At 44.1% G+C, this 18,401-nt stretch overlaps 1 protein-coding gene across 1 annotated transcript in view; it reads left to right on the forward strand.

The window, feature by feature from the left end:
* The window catches only part of LOC124010656 (short transient receptor potential channel 7-like), a 56,580-nt gene extending 38,534 nt beyond the window's left edge, over positions 1-18,046 (forward strand). Inside the window, exons 6-9 of the mRNA XM_046323323.1 lie at positions 1,375-1,617; positions 8,156-8,236; positions 15,784-15,859; positions 17,904-18,046. Coding sequence (XP_046179279.1) covers positions 1,375-1,617; positions 8,156-8,236; positions 15,784-15,859; positions 17,904-18,046 — 543 coding nt within the window. The remainder of the gene's footprint in view (positions 1-1,374; positions 1,618-8,155; positions 8,237-15,783; positions 15,860-17,903) is intronic.
* The last annotated feature ends 355 nt before the right edge of the window (positions 18,047-18,401 follow it).

Here is an 18,401-nt window from a genome sequence, read left to right on the forward strand (position 1 = left end):
GTCCTAATATTAACTCATTCATATAGAGGTCAGTCGTATTAATAACCCATTCATATAGAGGTCAGTCCTATTAATAACTCATTCATATAGAGGTTTGTCTTAATAAATCATTCATATAGAGGTCAGTATTTTTTATAACTGATTCATATAAAGGTCAATCCTATTAATAACTCATCCACATAGAGATCAGTCCTATTAATGACCTATTCATATCTCAGAGGTCAGTCCTATTAATAACGCATTCATATAGAGGTCAGTCATATTAATAACCCATTCATATAGAGGTCAGTCTTATTAATAACCCATTCATATAGAGGTCAGACCTTTTAATAACCCATTCATTTAGATGGTCAGACATATTAATAACCCATTCATTTAGATGGTCAGACCTATTAATAACCCATTCATATTGAGGTCAGTCTTATTAATAACTCATTCACAGCGGTCAGTCCTAATAATAACTCATTCATATAGAGGTCAGTCGTATTAATAACCCATTCATATAGAGGTCAGTCCTATTAATAACTCATTCATATAGAGGTTTGTCTTAATAAATAATTCATATAGAGGTCAGTATTTTTAATAACTGATTCATATAAAGGTCAATCCTATTAATAACTCATCCACATAGAGATCAGTCCTATTAATAACGCATTCATATAGAGGCCAGTCCTATTAATAACTCATTTATATCTCAGACCTCAGTCCTATTAATATCTCATTAATTTAGATGGTAAGTCCTATTAATAACTCATTCATATAGAGGTCCGTCCTAATAATAACTCATTCATATAGAGGTCCGCCCTAATAATAACTCATCCATATAGAGGTCCGCCCTAATAATAACTCATCCATATAGAGGTCCGCCCTAATAATAACTCATTCATATAGAGGTCAGTCGTGTTAATAACCATATAGAGGTCAGCTAAACAAACACTGAGCCTAAATAATTCATATAGAGGTCCGTCCTAATAATAACTCATTCATATAGAGGTCCCTCCTAATAATAACTCATTCCTATTGATATAAAGGTCAGTCCTATTAATAACCCAGTCCTATTCATATAGAAGTCAGTCATATTAATTACAGATTCATATAGAGGTCAGTCCTATTAATAATCCATTCATATAGTAGTCAGTCCTATTAATAACTAATTCATCAGAAATTATTCAATTTTGTATGTTAATGTATAATCCTAGTAGGGTCCTTTTAATTTAAGACATGTTTAGCCAAAGCAATGTACAGTATATTTAATGTGAAATATTGTTAATCACATGTGCCTGTGCAATGATGCAACCAATATGCGTGTGTTTACGTTTGTGCATCCATTTGTTTGTTTGTGTCGATTTCTACACGCGTGTTTGTCCCCTCTAGACAGATGCAGATGTAGAGTGGAAGTTTGCCCGTGCCAAGCTGTGGATGTCCTACTTTGACGAGGGTCGTACTCTGCCCGCTCCCTTCAACATGGTGCCGTCTCCCAAGTCCTGGTATTACCTGGTCCTCCGCACCAAGGCCGGCCTTGTTCACCTCTGCAAGGTCAAGGACCTTCGCCACGACAACGAGCTGGAGATGGGCATGCTCAACTCACGATTCAAGGCCAGAGGGGAGAGGACAAAGGTCAAAGTCAAACCCTAATTGTGTCAATAGATTTTGTAGATGCTAGTAGGAGTTTGACCTGATACGAAGCTATTTTCATAATAAGATAAGACATTTAAAAAATGTGTTTTGTTTGTTAACCTTATTGGCATACCAGGTGAGAATTTGATCCTGGGTTAATCTGTCTTCCCAAGACACAGCTGAATGTCCAGGGTGGGAGGCTAGAAGAAGAGATCTCAGTGACTTTGAAACAGGGGTCTCAAAGAGCATAGGGTGTCATGTTTTGTCATTTATTATCTTGTCTTGTCCCTGTGCTTCCCATTCTATTCGTTTCCCTCTGCTGGTCTTATTAGGTTCTTTCCCTCTTTCTATCCCTCTCTCTCCCCCTCCCTCTCTCACTCTCTCGCTCTCTCTTCTCTCTATCGTTCCGTTCCTGCTCCCAGCTGTTCCTATTCCCCTAATCATCATTTAGTCTTCCCACACCTGTTCCCGATCCTTTTCCCTGATTAGAGTCCCTATTTCTCTCCTTGTTATTCGTTTCTGCCCTGTCGGTTCCTTGTCTAGAATTCACCGTGCTGTGTTTGTGTATCGCCCTGTCGTGTCGTGTTTTCCTCAGATGCTGCGTGGTGAGCAGGTGTCTGAGTCTGTTTGGTTCAAGTGCCTTCCCGAGGCAACCTGCTGTTCACCTGCTGTTCAAGATCGAGTCTCCAGTTTGTCCTCGTCATTTCGAGTGAAAGTTGTGTTTTTTGATTGTATTTACTTTACTGGATTAAAGACTCTGTTTTCGCCAAGTCGCTTTTGGGTCCTCTTTCACCTGCATGACAGAAGGAACCGACCAAGGAATGGACCCAGCGACTTCAGACGCTCGTTACACTGCCGTCGAGATCCAAGGAGCCATGCTCGGCAGACACGAGCAGGAATTGTCTGCTGCTCGCCATGCCGTGGAGAACCTGGCCGCTCAGGTTTCCGACCTCTCTGGACAGTTCCAGAGTCTACGTCTCGTGCCACCTGTTACTTCCTGGCCTGCCGAGCCTCCAGAACCTAGGGTTAATAACCCACCTTGCTACTCCGGGCAGCCCACTGAGTGCCGCTCCTTTCTCACGCAGTGTGAGATTGTGTTCTCTCTCCAACCCAACACATACTCTAGAGAGAGAGCTCGGGTTGCTTACGTCATTTCACTCCTTACTGGCCGGGCTCGAGAATGGGGCACAGCTATCTGGGAGGCAAGGGCTGATTGCTCTAACAAGTTCCAGAACTTTAAAGAGGAGATGATTCGGGTTTTTGACCGTTCAGTTTTTTGGTAGGGAGGCTTCTAGGGCCCTGGCTTCCTTATGTCAAGGTGAACGGTCCATAACGGATTATTCTATTGAGTTTCGCACTCTTGCTGCCTCTAGTGAGTGGAACGAGCCGGCGCTGCTCGCTCGTTTTCTGGAGGGACTCCACGCAGTGGTTAAGGATGAGATTCTCTCCCGGGAGGTTCCTTCAGATGTGGACTCTTTGATTGCTCTCGCCATCCGCATAGAACGACGGGTAGATCTTCGTCACCGGGCTCGTGGAAGAGAGCTCGCATCAACGGTGTTTCCCTGCTCCGCATCGCAACCATCTCCCTCCTCTGGCTCAGAGACTGAGCCCATGCAGCTGGGAGGGATTCGCATCTCGACTAAGGAGAGGGAACGGAGGATCACCAACCGCCTGTGCCTCTATTGCGGAGTTGCTGGACATTTTGTTAATTCATGTCCAGTAAAAGCCAGAGCTCATCTGTAAGCGGAGGGCTACAGGTGAGCGCAACTACTCAAGTCTCTCCATCAAAATCCTGTACTACTTTGTCGGTCCATCTACGCTGGACCGGTTCGGGTGCTACATGTAGTGCCTTGATAGACTCTGGGGCTGAGGGTTGTTTCATGGACGAAGCATGGGTTCGGAAACATGACATTCCTTTCAGAGAGTTAGAGAAGCCTACGCCCATGTTCGCCTTAGATGGTAGTCATCTTCCCAGTATCAGATTTGAGACACTACCTTTAACCCTCACAGTATCTGGTAACCACAGTGAGACTATTTCTTTTTTGATTTTTCGTTCACCGTTTACACCTGTTGTTTTGGGTCATCCCTGGCTAGTATGTCATAATCCTTCTATTAATTGGTCTAGTAATTCTATCCTATCCTGGAACGTTTCTTGTCATGTGAAGTGTTTAATGTCTGCCATCCCTCCCGTTTCTTCTGTCCCTACTTCTCAGGAGGAACCTGGCGATTTGACAGGAGTGCCGGAGGAATATCATGATCTGCGCACGGTCTTCAGTCGGTCCCGAGCCAACTCCCTTCCTCCTCACCAGTCGTATGATTGTAGTATTGATCTCCTTCCGGGGACCACTCCTCCTCGGGGTAGACTATACTCTCTGTCGGCTCCCGAACGTAAGGCTCTCGAGGATTATTTGTCTGTGTCTCTTGACGCCGGTACCATAGTGCCTTCTTCCTCTCCGGCCGGGGCGGGGTTCTTTTTGTTAAGAAGAAGGACGGTACTCTGCGCCCCTGCGTGGATTATCGAGGGCTGAATGACATAACGGTTAAGAATCGTTATCCGCTTCCCCTTATGTCATCAGCCTTCGAGATTCTGCAGGGAGCCAGGTGCTTTACTAAGTTGGACCTTCGTAACGCTTACCATCTCGTGCGCATCAGAGAGGGGGACGAGTGGAAAACGGCGTTTAACACTCCGTTAGGGCATTTTGAGTACCGGGTTCTGCCGTTTGGTCTCGCCAATGCGCCAGCTGTTTTTCAGGCATTAGTTAATGATGTTCTGAGAGACATGCTGAACATCTTTGTTTTTGTCTATCTTGACGATATCCTGATTTTTCTCCGTCACTCGAGATTCATGTTCAGCACGTTCGACGTGTTCTACAGCGCCTTTTAGAGAATTGTCTCTACGTAAAGGCTGAGAAGTGTTCTTTTCATGTCTCCTCCGTTACTTTTCTCGGTTCCGTTATTTCCGCTGAAGGCATTCAGATGGATTCCGCTAAGGTCCAAGCTGTCAGTGATTGGCCCGTTCCAAGGTCACGTGTCGAGTTGCAGCGCTTTTAGGTTTCGCTAATTTCTATCGGCGTTTCATTCGTAATTTCGGTCAAGTTGCTGCCCTCTCACAGCTCTTACTTCTGTCAAGACGTGTTTTAAGTGGTCCGGTTCCGCCCAGGGAGCTTTTGATCTTCTAAAAGAACGTTTTACGTCCGCTCCTATCCTCGTTACTCCTGACGTCACTAGACAATTCATTGTCGAGGTTGACGCTTCAGAGGTAGGCGTGGGAGCCATTCTATCCCAGCGCTTCCAGTCTGACGATAAGGTTCATCCTTGCGCTTATTTTTCTCATCGCCTGTCGCCATCTGAGCGCAACTATGATGTGGGTAACCGTGAACTGCTCGCCATCCGCTTAGCCCTAGGCGAATGGCGACAGTGGTTGGAGGGGGCGACCGTTCCTTTTGTCGTTTGGACAGACCATAAGAACCTTGAGTACATCCGTTCTGCCAAACGACTTAATGCCCGTCAAGCTCGTTGGGCGTTGTTTTTCGCTCGTTTCGAGTTTGTGATTTCTTACCGTCCGGGTAGCAAGAACACCAAGCCTGATGCCTTATCCCGTCTGTTTAGTTCTTCTGTGGCTTCTACTGATCCCGAGGGGATTCTTCCTTATGGGCGTGTTGTCGGGTTAACAGTCTGGGGAATTGAAAGACAGGTTAAGCAAGCACTCACGCACACTGCGTCGCCGCGCGCTTGTCCTAGTAACCTCCTTTTCGTTCCTGTTTCCACTCGTCTGGCTGTTCTTCAGTGGGCTCACTCTGCCAAGTTAGCTGGTCATCCCGGTGTTCGAGGCACTCTTGCGTCTATTCGCCAGCGCTTTTGGTGGCCGACTCAGGAGCGTGACACGCGCCGTTTCGTGGCTGCTTGTTCGGACTGCGCGCAGACTAAGTCGGGTAACTCTCCTCCTGCCGGTCGTCTCAGACCGCTCCCCATTCCTTCTCGACCATGGTCTCACATCGCCCTAGACTTCATTACCGGTCTGCCTTTGTCTGCGGGGAAGACTGTGATTCTTACGGTTGTCGATAGGTTCTCTAAGGCGGCACATTTCATTCCCCTCGCTAAACTTCCTTCCGCTAAGGAGACGGCACAAATCATTATCGAGAATGTATTCAGAATTCATGGCCTCCCGTTAGACGCCGCTTCAGACAGAGGTCCGCAATTCACGTCACAGTTTTGGAGGGAGTTCTGTCGTTTGATTGGTGCGTCCGTCAGTCTCTCTCCGGGTTTCATCCCCAGTCTAACGGTCAAGCAGAGAGGGCCAATCAGACGATTGGTCGCATACTACGCAGCCTTTCTTTCAGAAACCCTGCGTCTTGGGCAGAACAGCTCCCCTGGGCAGAATACGCTCACAATTCGCTTCCTTCGTCTGCTACCGGGTTATCTCCGTTTCAGAGTAGTCTGGGTTACCAGCCTCCTCTGTTCTCATCCCAGCTTGCCGAGTCCAGCGTTCCCTCCGCTCAAGCGTTTGTCCAACGTTGTGAGCGCACCTGGAGGAGGGTGAGGTCTGCACTTTGCCGTTACAGGGCACAGACTGTGAGAGCCGCCAATAAACGCAGGATTAAGAGTCCAAGGTATTGTTGCGGCCAGAGAGTGTGGCTTTCCACTCGCAACCTTCCTCTTACGACAGCTTCTCGTAAGTTGACTCCGCGGTTCATTGGTCCGTTCCGTGTCTCCCAGGTCGTCAATCCTGTCGCTGTGCGACTGCTTCTTCCGCGACATCTTCGTCGCGTCCATCCTGTCTTCCATGTCTCCTGTGTCAAGCCCTTTCTTCGCACCCCGTTCGTCTTCCCTCCCCCCCTCCCATCCTTGTCGAGAGCGCACCTATTTACAAGGTACATAAGATCATGGACATGCGTTCTCGGGGACGGGGTCACCAATACTTAGTGGATTGGGAGGGTTACGGTCCTGAGGAGAGGAGTTGGGTTCCGTCTCGGGACGTGCTGGACCGTTCACTCATTGATGATTTCCTCCGTTGCCGCCAGGATTCCTCCTCGAGTGCGCCAGGAGGCGCTCGGTGAGTGGGGGGTACTGTCATGTTTTGTCATTTATTATCTTGTCTTGTCCCTGTGCTTCCCATTCTATTCGTTTCCCTCTGCTGGTCTTATTAGGTTCTTTCCCTCTTTCTATCCCTCTCTCTCCCCCTCCCTCTCTCACTCTCTCGCTCTCTCTTCTCTCTATCGTTCCGTTCCTGCTCCCAGCTGTTCCTATTCCCCTAATCATCATTTAGTCTTCCCACACCTGTTCCCGATCCTTTTCCCTGATTAGAGTCCCTATTTCTCTCCTTGTTATTCGTTTCTGCCCTGTCGGTTCCTTGTCTAGAATTCACCGTGCTGTGTTTGTGTATCGCCCTGTCGTGTCGTGTTTTCCTCAGATGCTGCGTGGTGAGCAGGTGTCTGAGTCTGTTTGGTTCAAGTGCCTTCCCGAGGCAACCTGCTGTTCACCTGCTGTTCAAGATCGAGTCACCAGTTTGTCCTCGTCATTTCGAGTGAATGTTGTGTTTTTTGATTGTATTTACTTTACTGGATTAAAGACTCTGTTTTCGCCAAGTCGCTTTTGGGTCCTCTTTCACCTGCATGACATAGGGGGTTTAAAGGGTGTGTGTTTGTGCGTGTGTGTTTGTGCATGTGTTTTTATGTGTGTGTGTGTGTGTGTGTGTCTGTCACCAGGTCTGAACCCAATTGAACACTTATAGGAGATTCTTGAGCAACATCTGAAACAGCGTTTTCCATCAACAAAACAACAAATTATGTAATTTCTCGTGCAAAAATGGTGTCGCTTCCCACCAATAGAGTTCCAGACACTTGTGAATCTATGTCAAGGCGCATTGAAGCTGTTCTGGTGGCTCATGGTGGCATAACACCCTATTAAGACACTTTATGTTGGTGTTTCCTTTATTTGGACAGTTACTGTCACGACTTCTCCCGAAGTCGAAGCCTTTCCTGCGCCACCTGGGAGGCTGCATACTGAAATTTGAATAGTATTTGTTCCTGCATACTGAATTTCGGGAATACTAGTTGTTCCTGCCAATACCAGCACCTGGATTTAGAGCAGGACTCTCCAACCCTGTTCCTGGTGAGCTACCCTCCTGTAGGTTTTCACTCCAACCCTGTTCCTGGAGAGCTACCCTCCTGTAGGTTTTCACTCCAACCCTGTTCCTGGTGAGCTACCCTCCTGTAGGTTTTCACTCCAACCCTGTTCCTGGAGAGCTACCCTCCTGTAGGTTTTCACTCCAACCCTGTTCCTGGAGAGCTACCCTCCTGTAGGTTTTCACTCCAACCCTGTTCCTGGAGAGCTACCCTCCTGTAGGTTTTCACTCCAACCCCAGTTGTAAGTAACCTGATTCAGCTTATAAACAAGCTAATTATTAGGATCAGGTTTTCTGTATTATGGTTTGAGTGAACCGACAGGACAGTAGCTGTGTAGGAACAGGGTTGGAGAGCCCTGATCTAGATGCTGTTCTTCTGTTTATATATCTGTAACTCATGTTGTGTTTTTGCAGGGTGAACGCTACATGGCCCATGGTCGACTACGAGAGGAGTCCACTCTCAGACAACCTATCAAACACCCTACCAGATACCAGGTAAGAAAGAAAGAAAGAAAGAAAGAAAGAAAGAAAGAAAAGAAAGAAAGGAAAGAAAGAAAGAAAGAAAGAAAGAAAGAAAGAAAGAAAGAAAGAAAGAAAGAAAGAAAGAAAGAAAGAAAGAAAGAAAGAAAGAAAGAAAGAAAGAAAGAAAGAAAGAAGAAAGAGGGGTGTGGGAGGGTAATGGGAGAGAAAAAGTCAGAGGGAAATGGGGGGCACAGAAGGAAAGAGAACGATAGAGCCAGGGAGAAATAGACAATTATCGAGACAGATAAATGTTGAGACCGACTGCATATCGGTTTAACGCGGTACAGAGAAATGGAGTGAGTGAAAGCGGGTAATGGCCCAGTAAAGGAGTGTGGAGTAAGAGACTGAATTGGGAGAATAGATGGAATGGACACTGACCCAACTCCAGCCATTTTAATAATGGGAATTGATGGAAATGATGTAAATATATATATATATATATATATATATATCACTAGCCACTTTAAACAATGCTACCTTATATAATGTTACTTACCCTACATTATTCATCTCATATGCATATGTATATATTGTACTCTACAACATCGACTGCATCCTTATGTAACACATGTATCACTAGCCACTTTAACTATGCCACTTTGTTTACTTTGTCTACACACTCATCTCATATGTATATACTGTACTCGATACCATCTACTGTATGCTGCTCTGTACCATCACTCATTCATATATCCTTATGTACATGTTCCTTATCCCCTTACACTGTGTATAATACAGTAGTTTTTTTTGGAATTGTTAGTTAGATTACTTGTTGGTTATCACTGCATTGTCGGAACTAGAAGCACAAGCATTTCGCTACACTCGCATTAACATCTGCTAACCATGTGTATGTGACAAATAAAATTTGATTTGATTTGAATGAGGGAAGGTCTTTCTGTCCTCCACCTTTTCCCTATGGGAAATCTTCTCTCTTCCTCCATCATGAGAGGTCATTCTATTCTCTCACACAACATATTGCTTCTCTATAAAAGCCTTTCTCCTGACACACAAACACATCCATGCACACACACAAACACATTAAATACACACACACACACACACACACACACACACACACACACACACACACACACACACACACACACACACACACACACACACACACACACATACACACACACACACACACACACACACACACTGCATTTGGTATGTCAGGCCAGCTTATCACAGTGAGTGTGTATGTAATGCATGCAGGGCTACAAGTATTGACGGGTTCCCAGAGAGTCGGTCTTAAGGCATCCACATGCAGTGGTGTAAAATACTTACAGTTGAAGTCGGAAGTATACATACACCTAGCCAAATACATTTAACCTATTTGGGCTAGGGGGTAGTATTTTGACGTCCGGATGAAAAGTGCCCAAAGAAAATTGCCTGTTACTCAGGCCCAGAAGCTAGGATATGCATATAATTGGTAGATTTGGATAGAAAACAATCTAACGTTTCTAAACAGTTAGAATAATGTCTGTGGGTATAACAGAACTGATATGACAGGCAAAATCCAGAGGACAAACCATCCAACAACAACAACAAATTCAGCCTACCACTGTTTCCAATGACTGTCATGTTTATTATGAGGCAAAATCCTCCCAGATTGCAGTTCCTAGGGCTTCCACTAGATGTCAACAGTCTTTAGAAAGAGTTTCGGGCTGGTTTTTGGAACAATGAGCTAGAATTGGTAGTTTTTCTAAGTGTCTCCCAATTTGGCTGCAGTGTTTTCATGCGCGTGGATGAGAGCGCGTTCTTTGATGTCCTCAGATAATTGCATGGTATGCTTTCGTCGTAAAGCCTTTTTGAAATCTGACAAAGTGGCTGGATTAACAAAACGGGAAGCTTTATTTTGATCTATGACACTTGTATCTTCATGAATGTTAAATAATTATATTTCTGTCATTTGAATTTCACGCACTACAATTTCACCGGATGTTGTCGAGGTGGGTTGCTAGCGGAACGCCTGCGCCAGAAAGGTTAAACTAAGTTTTTCACAATTCCTGACATTTAATCCTAGTAAAAATTCCCTGTCTTAAGTCAGTTAGGATCACCACTTTATTTAAAAAATGTAAAATGTCAGAACAATAGTGGAGAGAATTATTTATTTCAGCTTTTATTTCTTTCATCATATTCTCAGTGGGTCAGAAATGTACATACATACACTCAATTAGTATTTGGTAGCATCGTCTTTAAATTGTTTCACTTGGGTCAAATGTTTCGGGTAGACTTCCACAAGCTTCTCACAATAATTTGGATGAATTTTGGCTGATTCCTCCTGGCAGAGCTGGTGTAACCGAGTCAGGATTGTAGGACTACTTGCTCGGACACACTTTTTCAGTTTTGCCCACAAATGTTCTATAGGATTGAGGTCAGGGCTTTGTGATGGCCACTCCAATACCTTGACTTTATTGTCCTTAAACCTCTTAGTGTGATCAAAGAGAGGGATAGAGAGATCAAATTCGACAACATCCGGTGAAATCGGAGCGCACCAAAATCGTAATATTAAACATTCATGAAAATTCAAGTGTCCTACATCATTTAAAAGCTTAACTTCTTGTTAATCCAGCCGCTTTGTCAGATTTCAAAAAGGCTTTACGGCGAAAGCATACCATGCAATTATCTGAGGACAGCACCCCACGTACAAAAGCAGTACAAACATTTTCCAAACCAGCACAGGTGTCACCAAAGTCAGAAATAACGATATAATAAATCACTTACCCTTGAAGATCTTCCTCTGTTTGCAATCCCAAGGGTCCCAGCTACACAGGAAATTGTTGTTTTGTTCAATAAAGTCCTTCTTTATATCCTAAAAAAGTCAGTTATTTGGAGCATTTGATTCAGTAATCCACCTGTTTCCCTCCTTCAAAATGCATACAAACGAATCCCAAAAGTTGACAAAAAAGTCAAACAACGTTTCTAATCAATCCTCAGCTACCATAATATGTAAATAAACAATCACATTTAGGACGGAGAATAGTATGTTCATTACCGGAGATAAATAACGAAGTGTGGGTCCTCATCCATGCACGCCACAATACTACAGTCAAAATGGGAGCCACCTAGAAATACTACAAATTCTAGCTCATTTTTCAAAAAACAAAACTGAAACTGTTGACATCTAGGGGAATCCCTAGGAACTGCAATCTGTGAGGTATTCCTTTGATTTTCCCATAAGCAAGGATTTGGATGGGCAGACACCTAAAAAAAAATCTGGATGGATTCTCCTCGGGTTTTCGCCAGACATTACATTATTTTATTTTTATTATTTTATTTTCAGAGTGTTTTCTATCCAATACTACCAATTATATGCATATCCTAGCTCTGTATCCGAAATACTGAATACTGCCACCGGCCCTCAAGAAGTTTTAAGCCATTTTGCCATAACTTTGGAAGTATGCTTGGGGTCAATGTTCATTTGGAAGACCCATTTTTGACCAAGCTTTAACTTCCTGACAGATGTCTTGAGATTTTGCTTCAATATATCCACATAATTTTCCATCCTCATGATGACATCTACTTTGTGAAATGCACCAGTCCCTCCTGCAGCAAAGCACCCCCACAACATGATTGCTGCCACCCCCGTGCTTGGGATTGATTTGTACTTTTTGCACCAAAGTACGTTCCTCTCTAGGAGACAGAACGCATCTCCTTCCTGAGCGATATGACGGCTGTGTGGTCCCATGGTGTTTATACTTGCGTACTATTGTTTGTACAGATGAACGTGGTACTTTCAGGTGTTTGGAAATTGCTCCCAAGGATGACCCAGACTTGTGGAAGTCTAAAAAAACGTTGAGGTCTTGGCTGATTTCTTTTAATTTTCCCATGACGTCAAGCAAAGAGGCAACTGAGTTTGAAGATAGGCCTTGAATATACATCCACAGGTACACCTCCAATTGACTCAAATTATGTCAATTAGCCTATCAGAAGCTTCTAAAGACATGACATCAGTGTCTGGAATTTTCCAAGCCGTTTAAAGGCACATTCATCTTAGTGTATGTAAACCTCTGACCCTTTGGAAGTGTAATACAGGGAATTATAAGTGAAATAATCTGTCTGTAAACAATTGTTAGGAAAATGACTTGTGTTGTGCACAAAGTAGATGTCTTAACTGACTTGCCAAAACTATAGTTTGCTAACAGGAAATTTGTGGAGTGGTTGAAAAACGAGTTTTAATGACTCCAACCTAAGTCCATGTAAACTTCCGACTTCAACTGTAAGTAAAAATACTTAAAGTGCTAGTTAAGTAGTTTTGGAGGGGTATCTGTACTTTACTTTACTATTTATATTTTTCGACAACTTTTACTTTTGACTTCACTACATTCCTAAAGAAAATGATGTGCTTTTTACGCCATACATTTTACACCCAAAATTGTCAAACATTTCCCATGCTTAGCAGGACAGGAAAATTGTCAAATTCACACACTTATCAAGAGAACATCCCTGGTTATCCATACAGCCTCTGATTTGGCGGACTCACTAAACACAAATACTTGGAGTGTGCCCCTTGCTATCCGTAAATAAAATAAATAAAACATAAAATTGTGCTGTCTTGTTTGGTTAATATAAGGAATGTGAAATTATTTCTACTTTTGCTTTTACTTTTGATACTTCAGTATATTTGAAACCAAATACTTGTATACTTTTACTCAAGTAGTATTTTACTGGATGACTTTCACTTTTACCTTTTAATTTTTACATTTTAATTTAACATTTATTTAACAAGACAGTTATTTTCTATAAATGTATCTTTACCTTTACTCAAGTATGACAATTGGGTACTTTTTCAAACACTGTTCAATGTTATTATAGTTTTTAGTTTTTATATTAGTTGTATTTAGTTATAGTTGTATACAAATGTTTCCATTTCATTTTTATTTAATTTCAGTTTTATTCTTAGGGACAGAAAGTGTGAGAGGCTAGGATTTGATTTGATTTGTATATGGTATAGTTTTGTGCGTTCATTTTACGTCACTTCTACCAACTGGGGGCAGTAAGACATATGGTAATGGGTCAGGTCATAGATTAGGTTAGGTTAGGTCTTCTCATGACACCAATGCTACGTTGGAGTCATTCCACGTCCCTTTAGATTGGCTGGTCATTTGGTCAAGAAAACACTTGATCTGTCTAGAAAAAATTGATCCATTATTGCAATACGGTTTTGGAAACCTTGAACACTCAACTTAATTATCATCACAAAATAACTTTACAAAAGACAACCTCTGTGGAAATCTGTGGTAAAAGAGTTCATGTTTTATTGAACACAGCTTCGAGCTGATGTTGTTGTTTTTTGTTCCCACCCGAGTTTCCATTAGCTCAGGAAGTGCCATGTAAAACCTCAGTGGGAATCAGATAAACACGCATAATAAGTATATTTTTTTGTATTCATAAAATTCTTTTTGGTTGATAAATGAAGGTTTCCAAAAGCGTAGTAATTATCAACGTGTAGATAAAGTGTTGGTACAGTTGCCCCACTGGGGTCAATTGTTCAAATGAGAACCCTATGGCTGTATGGGTTCTCAGGAGCTAAGGTTAGGTTATGTTTAAATTATCAAATCAATCTCGATGTGACTTGGATTTAAAGGAATAGCGCAAAGGCTGGTGCAAACAAAATATGTTGAAGGTAAGTCTCTCTCCCATGTTTACACCAATCTAATACATTTTAGCATTTGTTAGCCACCTAGCAGTTTTTTCCCCTGTTAGCTAATGATAGCTATTGCTAGTTCAGGGCAGCAGGTAGCCTAGTGGTAAGAGCATTGGGCCAGAAACAAAAATGTTGCTGGATCGAATCCCCGAGTTGACAACATAATAATCATAGTCATTCTGCTCCTGAACAACGCAGTTAACCCACTGTTCCCGGGAAGGCTGTCATTGTGTCATGAGAATTTTTATCACAATGGTTGAACTCAACTATCACTATAGCTTTGACCAATTCCCAGAAGTTTATAAGACCCTGGTTAATGAAGAATTAGACAAAGCCCCCTTTCTGCAATAGGCTAGTTTTCTATTCAGAGAGCTCGGAAGTGAAAAACACACACACACACACACACACACACACACACACACACACACACACACACACACACACACACACACACACACACACACACACACACACACACACACACACACACACACACACACACACACACACACACACACACACACACACACACACACACACACACACACACACACACACACACACACACACACACACACACACACACACACACACACACAGAGTTTTGTCACTTTTCTACCAGCTCGCCGTTCCTCTCTAAATTAGAGGCCTTGGAAGGGCCCTCTTTCCTGTTGTCATACACACATTATGGAATTTTGACTCTTAACACATTTCATACAATTATATGATTTCAGGGTTGAATTCTTTAGTCATTACTTTAAACATATAAATTCCTTTATCTCATTGTAAATAAGAATTTGTTCTTAACTGACTTGCCGAGTTAAATAAAGGTTGAATAGTGATGAACAAGCAAGGCGTTTTGGAAACATATCCACATTCAGTATCTTGAAAACTCCATTAGAGTATTGCCCAAAGTAAAACAAATCAAATAAAAACATTCACATAATTCATGATGGGTTTTATTCCTTTTGGTGTCAGAGATAATAGTTTCAGTAAATGTTTTGTTTTTCTTATGGGTTTGTTAATTATTTTATTTCAGTTTGCTAAATAGTTTTCTCATGATTAGTTTTAGTTTCAGATAATAACCTAGTATAATATTTTCAGCTTTCATAACTCCAACTCTCTCCTCTCCAACTCTTCTCTCCCTTTCATATTTTCTCACTTCTCTGCACTCTCCTCCCATCCTCCTCTCCCCTCATCCCTCTCTCCACTCTCCTCCCATCCTCCTCTCCCCTCATCCCTCTCTGCACTCTCCTCCTATCCTCCTCTCCCCTCATCCCTCTCTCCACTCTCTCCTCCCATCCTCCTCTCCCCTCATCCCTCTCTCCACTCTCTCCTCCCATCCTCCTCTCCCCTCATCCCTCTCTCCACTCTCCTCCCATCCTCCTCTCCCCTCATCCCTCTCTCCACTCTCTCCTCCCATCCTCCTCTCCCCTCATCCCTCTCTCCACTCTCCTCCCATCCTCCTCTCCCCTCATCCCTCTCTCCACTCTCTCCTCCCATCCTCCTCTCCCCTCATCCCTCTCTCCACTCTCTCCTCCCATCCTCCTCTCCCCTCATCCCTCTCTCCACTCTCTCCCTCCCATCCTCCTCTCCCCTCATCCCTCTCTCCACTCTCCTCCCATCCTCCTCTCCCCTCATCCCTCTCTCCACTCTCCTCCCATCCTCCTCTCCCCTCATCCCTCTCTCCACTCTCCTCCCATCCTCCTCTCCCCTCATCCCTCTCTCCACTCTCTCCTCCCATCCTCCTCTCCCCTCATCCCTCTCTCCACTCTCCTCCCATCCTCCTCTCCCCTCATCCCTCTCTCCACTCTCTCCTCCCATCCTCCTCTCCCCTCATCCCTCTCTCCACTCTCTCCTCCTACAGAAGATCATGAAGCGTCTCATTAAGCGGTATGTTCTGAAGGCTCAGGTTGACAGAGAGAATGATGACGTCAATGAAGGTGAAGATCTAATCTCCTTTAACGTCGACTTTATGTAACTCACCAGATTCTGCCTGACTGGGTTGCTGTTGTGAGTGTGACTGGGTTGGTGTTGTCAATGTGATTGTAACTGGGTTGGTGTGGTCAGTGGAAGTGTGACTGGGTCGATGTTGTGAGTGTGACTGGGTTGGTGTTGTCAATGTGATTGTAACTGGGTTGGTGTGGTCAGTGTGAGTGTGACTGGGTTGATGTTGTGAGTGTGACTGGGTTGATGTTGTGAGTGTGACTGGGTTTCTGCTGTCAGTGTGAGTGACTGGATTGCTGTTGTCAGTGTGAGTGTAACTGGGTTGCTCTTGAGAGTGTGACTGGGTTGCTGTCGTGAGTGTGACTGGGTTGCTGTCGTGAGTGTGACTGGGTTGCTGTCGTGAGTGTGACTGGCTTGCTATCATGAGTGTGACTGGGTTGCTGTTGTGCTTGTGAGTGACTGGGTTTCTGTTGTGCTTGTGAGTGACTGGGTTTCTGTTGTCAGTGTGAGTGACTGGATTGCTGTTGTCAGTGTGAGTGTGACTGGGTTGGTGATGTGAGTGTGACTGGGTTGCTGTTGTGTGTGTGGGATGTCATAAGGTGAATGCACCAATTTGTAAGTCGCTCTGGATAAGAGCGTCTGCTAAATGACTTAAATGTAAATGTAATGTAAATGAGTTTGACTGGGTTGCTGTTGTGCTTGTGAGTGACTGGGTTTCTGTTGTCAGTGTGAGTGACTGTATTGCTGTTGTCAGTGTGAGTATAACTGGGTTGCTGTCGTGAGTGTGACTGGGTTGCTGTCGTGAGTGTGACTGGGTTGCTGTCGTGAGTGTGACTGAGTTGCTGTCGTGAGTGTGACTGGGTTGCTGTCGTGAGTGTGACTGGGTTGCTGTCCTGAGTGTGACTGGGTTGCTGTCCTGAGTGTGACTGGGTTGCTGTCCTGAGTGCGACTGGGTTGCTGTCCTGAGTGCGACTGGGTTGCTGTCGTGAGTGTGACTGGGTTGCTGTCGTGAGTGTGACTGGGTTGCTGTCGTGAGTGTGACTGGGTTGCTGTCGTGTGTGTGACTGGGTTGCTGTCGTGTGTGTGACTGGGTTGCTGTTGTGACTGTGAGTGACTGGGTTTCTGTTGCCAGTGTGAGTGACTGGATTGCTGTTGTCAGTGTGAGTGTGACTGGGTTGCTGTCGTGAGTGTGACTGGGTTGCTGTCGTGAGTGTGACTGGGTTGCTGTCGTGAGTGTGACTGGGTTACTGTCGTGAGTGTGACTGGGTTGCTATTATGAGTGTGACTGGGTTGCTGTTGTGCTTGTGAGTGACTGGGTTTCTGTTGTGCTTGTGAGTGACTGGGTTTCTGTTGTCAGTGTGAGTGACTGGATTGCTGTTGTCAGTGTGAGTGTGACTGGGTTGGTGTTCTGAGTGTGTATTGTATCCTACAGATCACTTTGGACTTAAAGAAGACTATTATGAGCAAAATTGAAAAATGTGTTTTTTAATTGAAGATTTGTAATGAGGTAATAGTGGACATCTCAAGACTGATGTGTGTGTTTCTTTGTGTTTGTTTTTGTCATGTTCGTCGTATAGAGGAGACCAAGGCGCAGCGTGATGAGAATACATTCCTCTTATTTATTTAACGAAGAACACTTAAACTTAAACTATACAAAAATAGCAAAACAAACGTGAAGCTATATATGATAAGTGCAGACACAGGCAACTAACACATAGACATAGACAATAATCCACAAAATACCCAAAGCAGATGGCTGCCTAAATATGGTTCCCAATCAGAGACAACGATAAACACCTGCCTCTAATTGAGAACCAATCTAGGCAACCATAGACATATAAACACCTAGATGATAAACAACCCCATAAACCTACAAAACCCATAGACAGTACAAAAACACAAACATCACACATGTCTCACCCTGACCTAACCAGAACAATAAAGAAAACAAAGAATACTCAGGTCAGGGCGTTGTTATGTTTCATTCATATGTTTTGGTGTGTGTGTGACTGTCTGGCTGTGTGTGTTTGTGTCTTATAGGTGAGCTGAAGGAGATCAAGCAGGACATCTCCAGCCTGCGCTATGAGCTCCTGGAGGAGAAGTCTCAGGCCACCGGAGAACTAGCTGACCTCATCACACAACTCAGTGACAAGTTTGTCAAGAACACCACCAAAAGACCCTGAGAGAGAAGGGGAAGGGGGAAGGAAGGGGGAGACCTGAAAATAGACAGAGGGAGAGAAGTGGGAAGAAGGGGATAGAGAGGAGAGAAGAGGGGGGAGCTGGTGGACAGAGAAAGAGAGAAAGTGGGACAGGGGGAGGTGAGAAGAAGAGATGAAGGGGGGAGAGAGATGGGACAGAATTGAGAGCAAGGGAGGAGAGGAGAGGAGGGAGGGAGGGAGAGAGGCATGAGAGAGGACTGAAAGAGAGGAAGGAGGCTCTGAGCAGTATGAGGGGTACATAGGGGATTGTTAAGAGTAGAATTCTGATGCAGCGAAGAGAGAGGTCACCCCTCCAAAACACATTGCCAAAATACATCAG

The sequence above is a fragment of the Oncorhynchus gorbuscha genome, linkage group LG23, assembly GCF_021184085.1.
Source record: "Oncorhynchus gorbuscha isolate QuinsamMale2020 ecotype Even-year linkage group LG23, OgorEven_v1.0, whole genome shotgun sequence".
Classification (NCBI taxonomy): domain Eukaryota; kingdom Metazoa; phylum Chordata; class Actinopteri; order Salmoniformes; family Salmonidae; genus Oncorhynchus; species Oncorhynchus gorbuscha.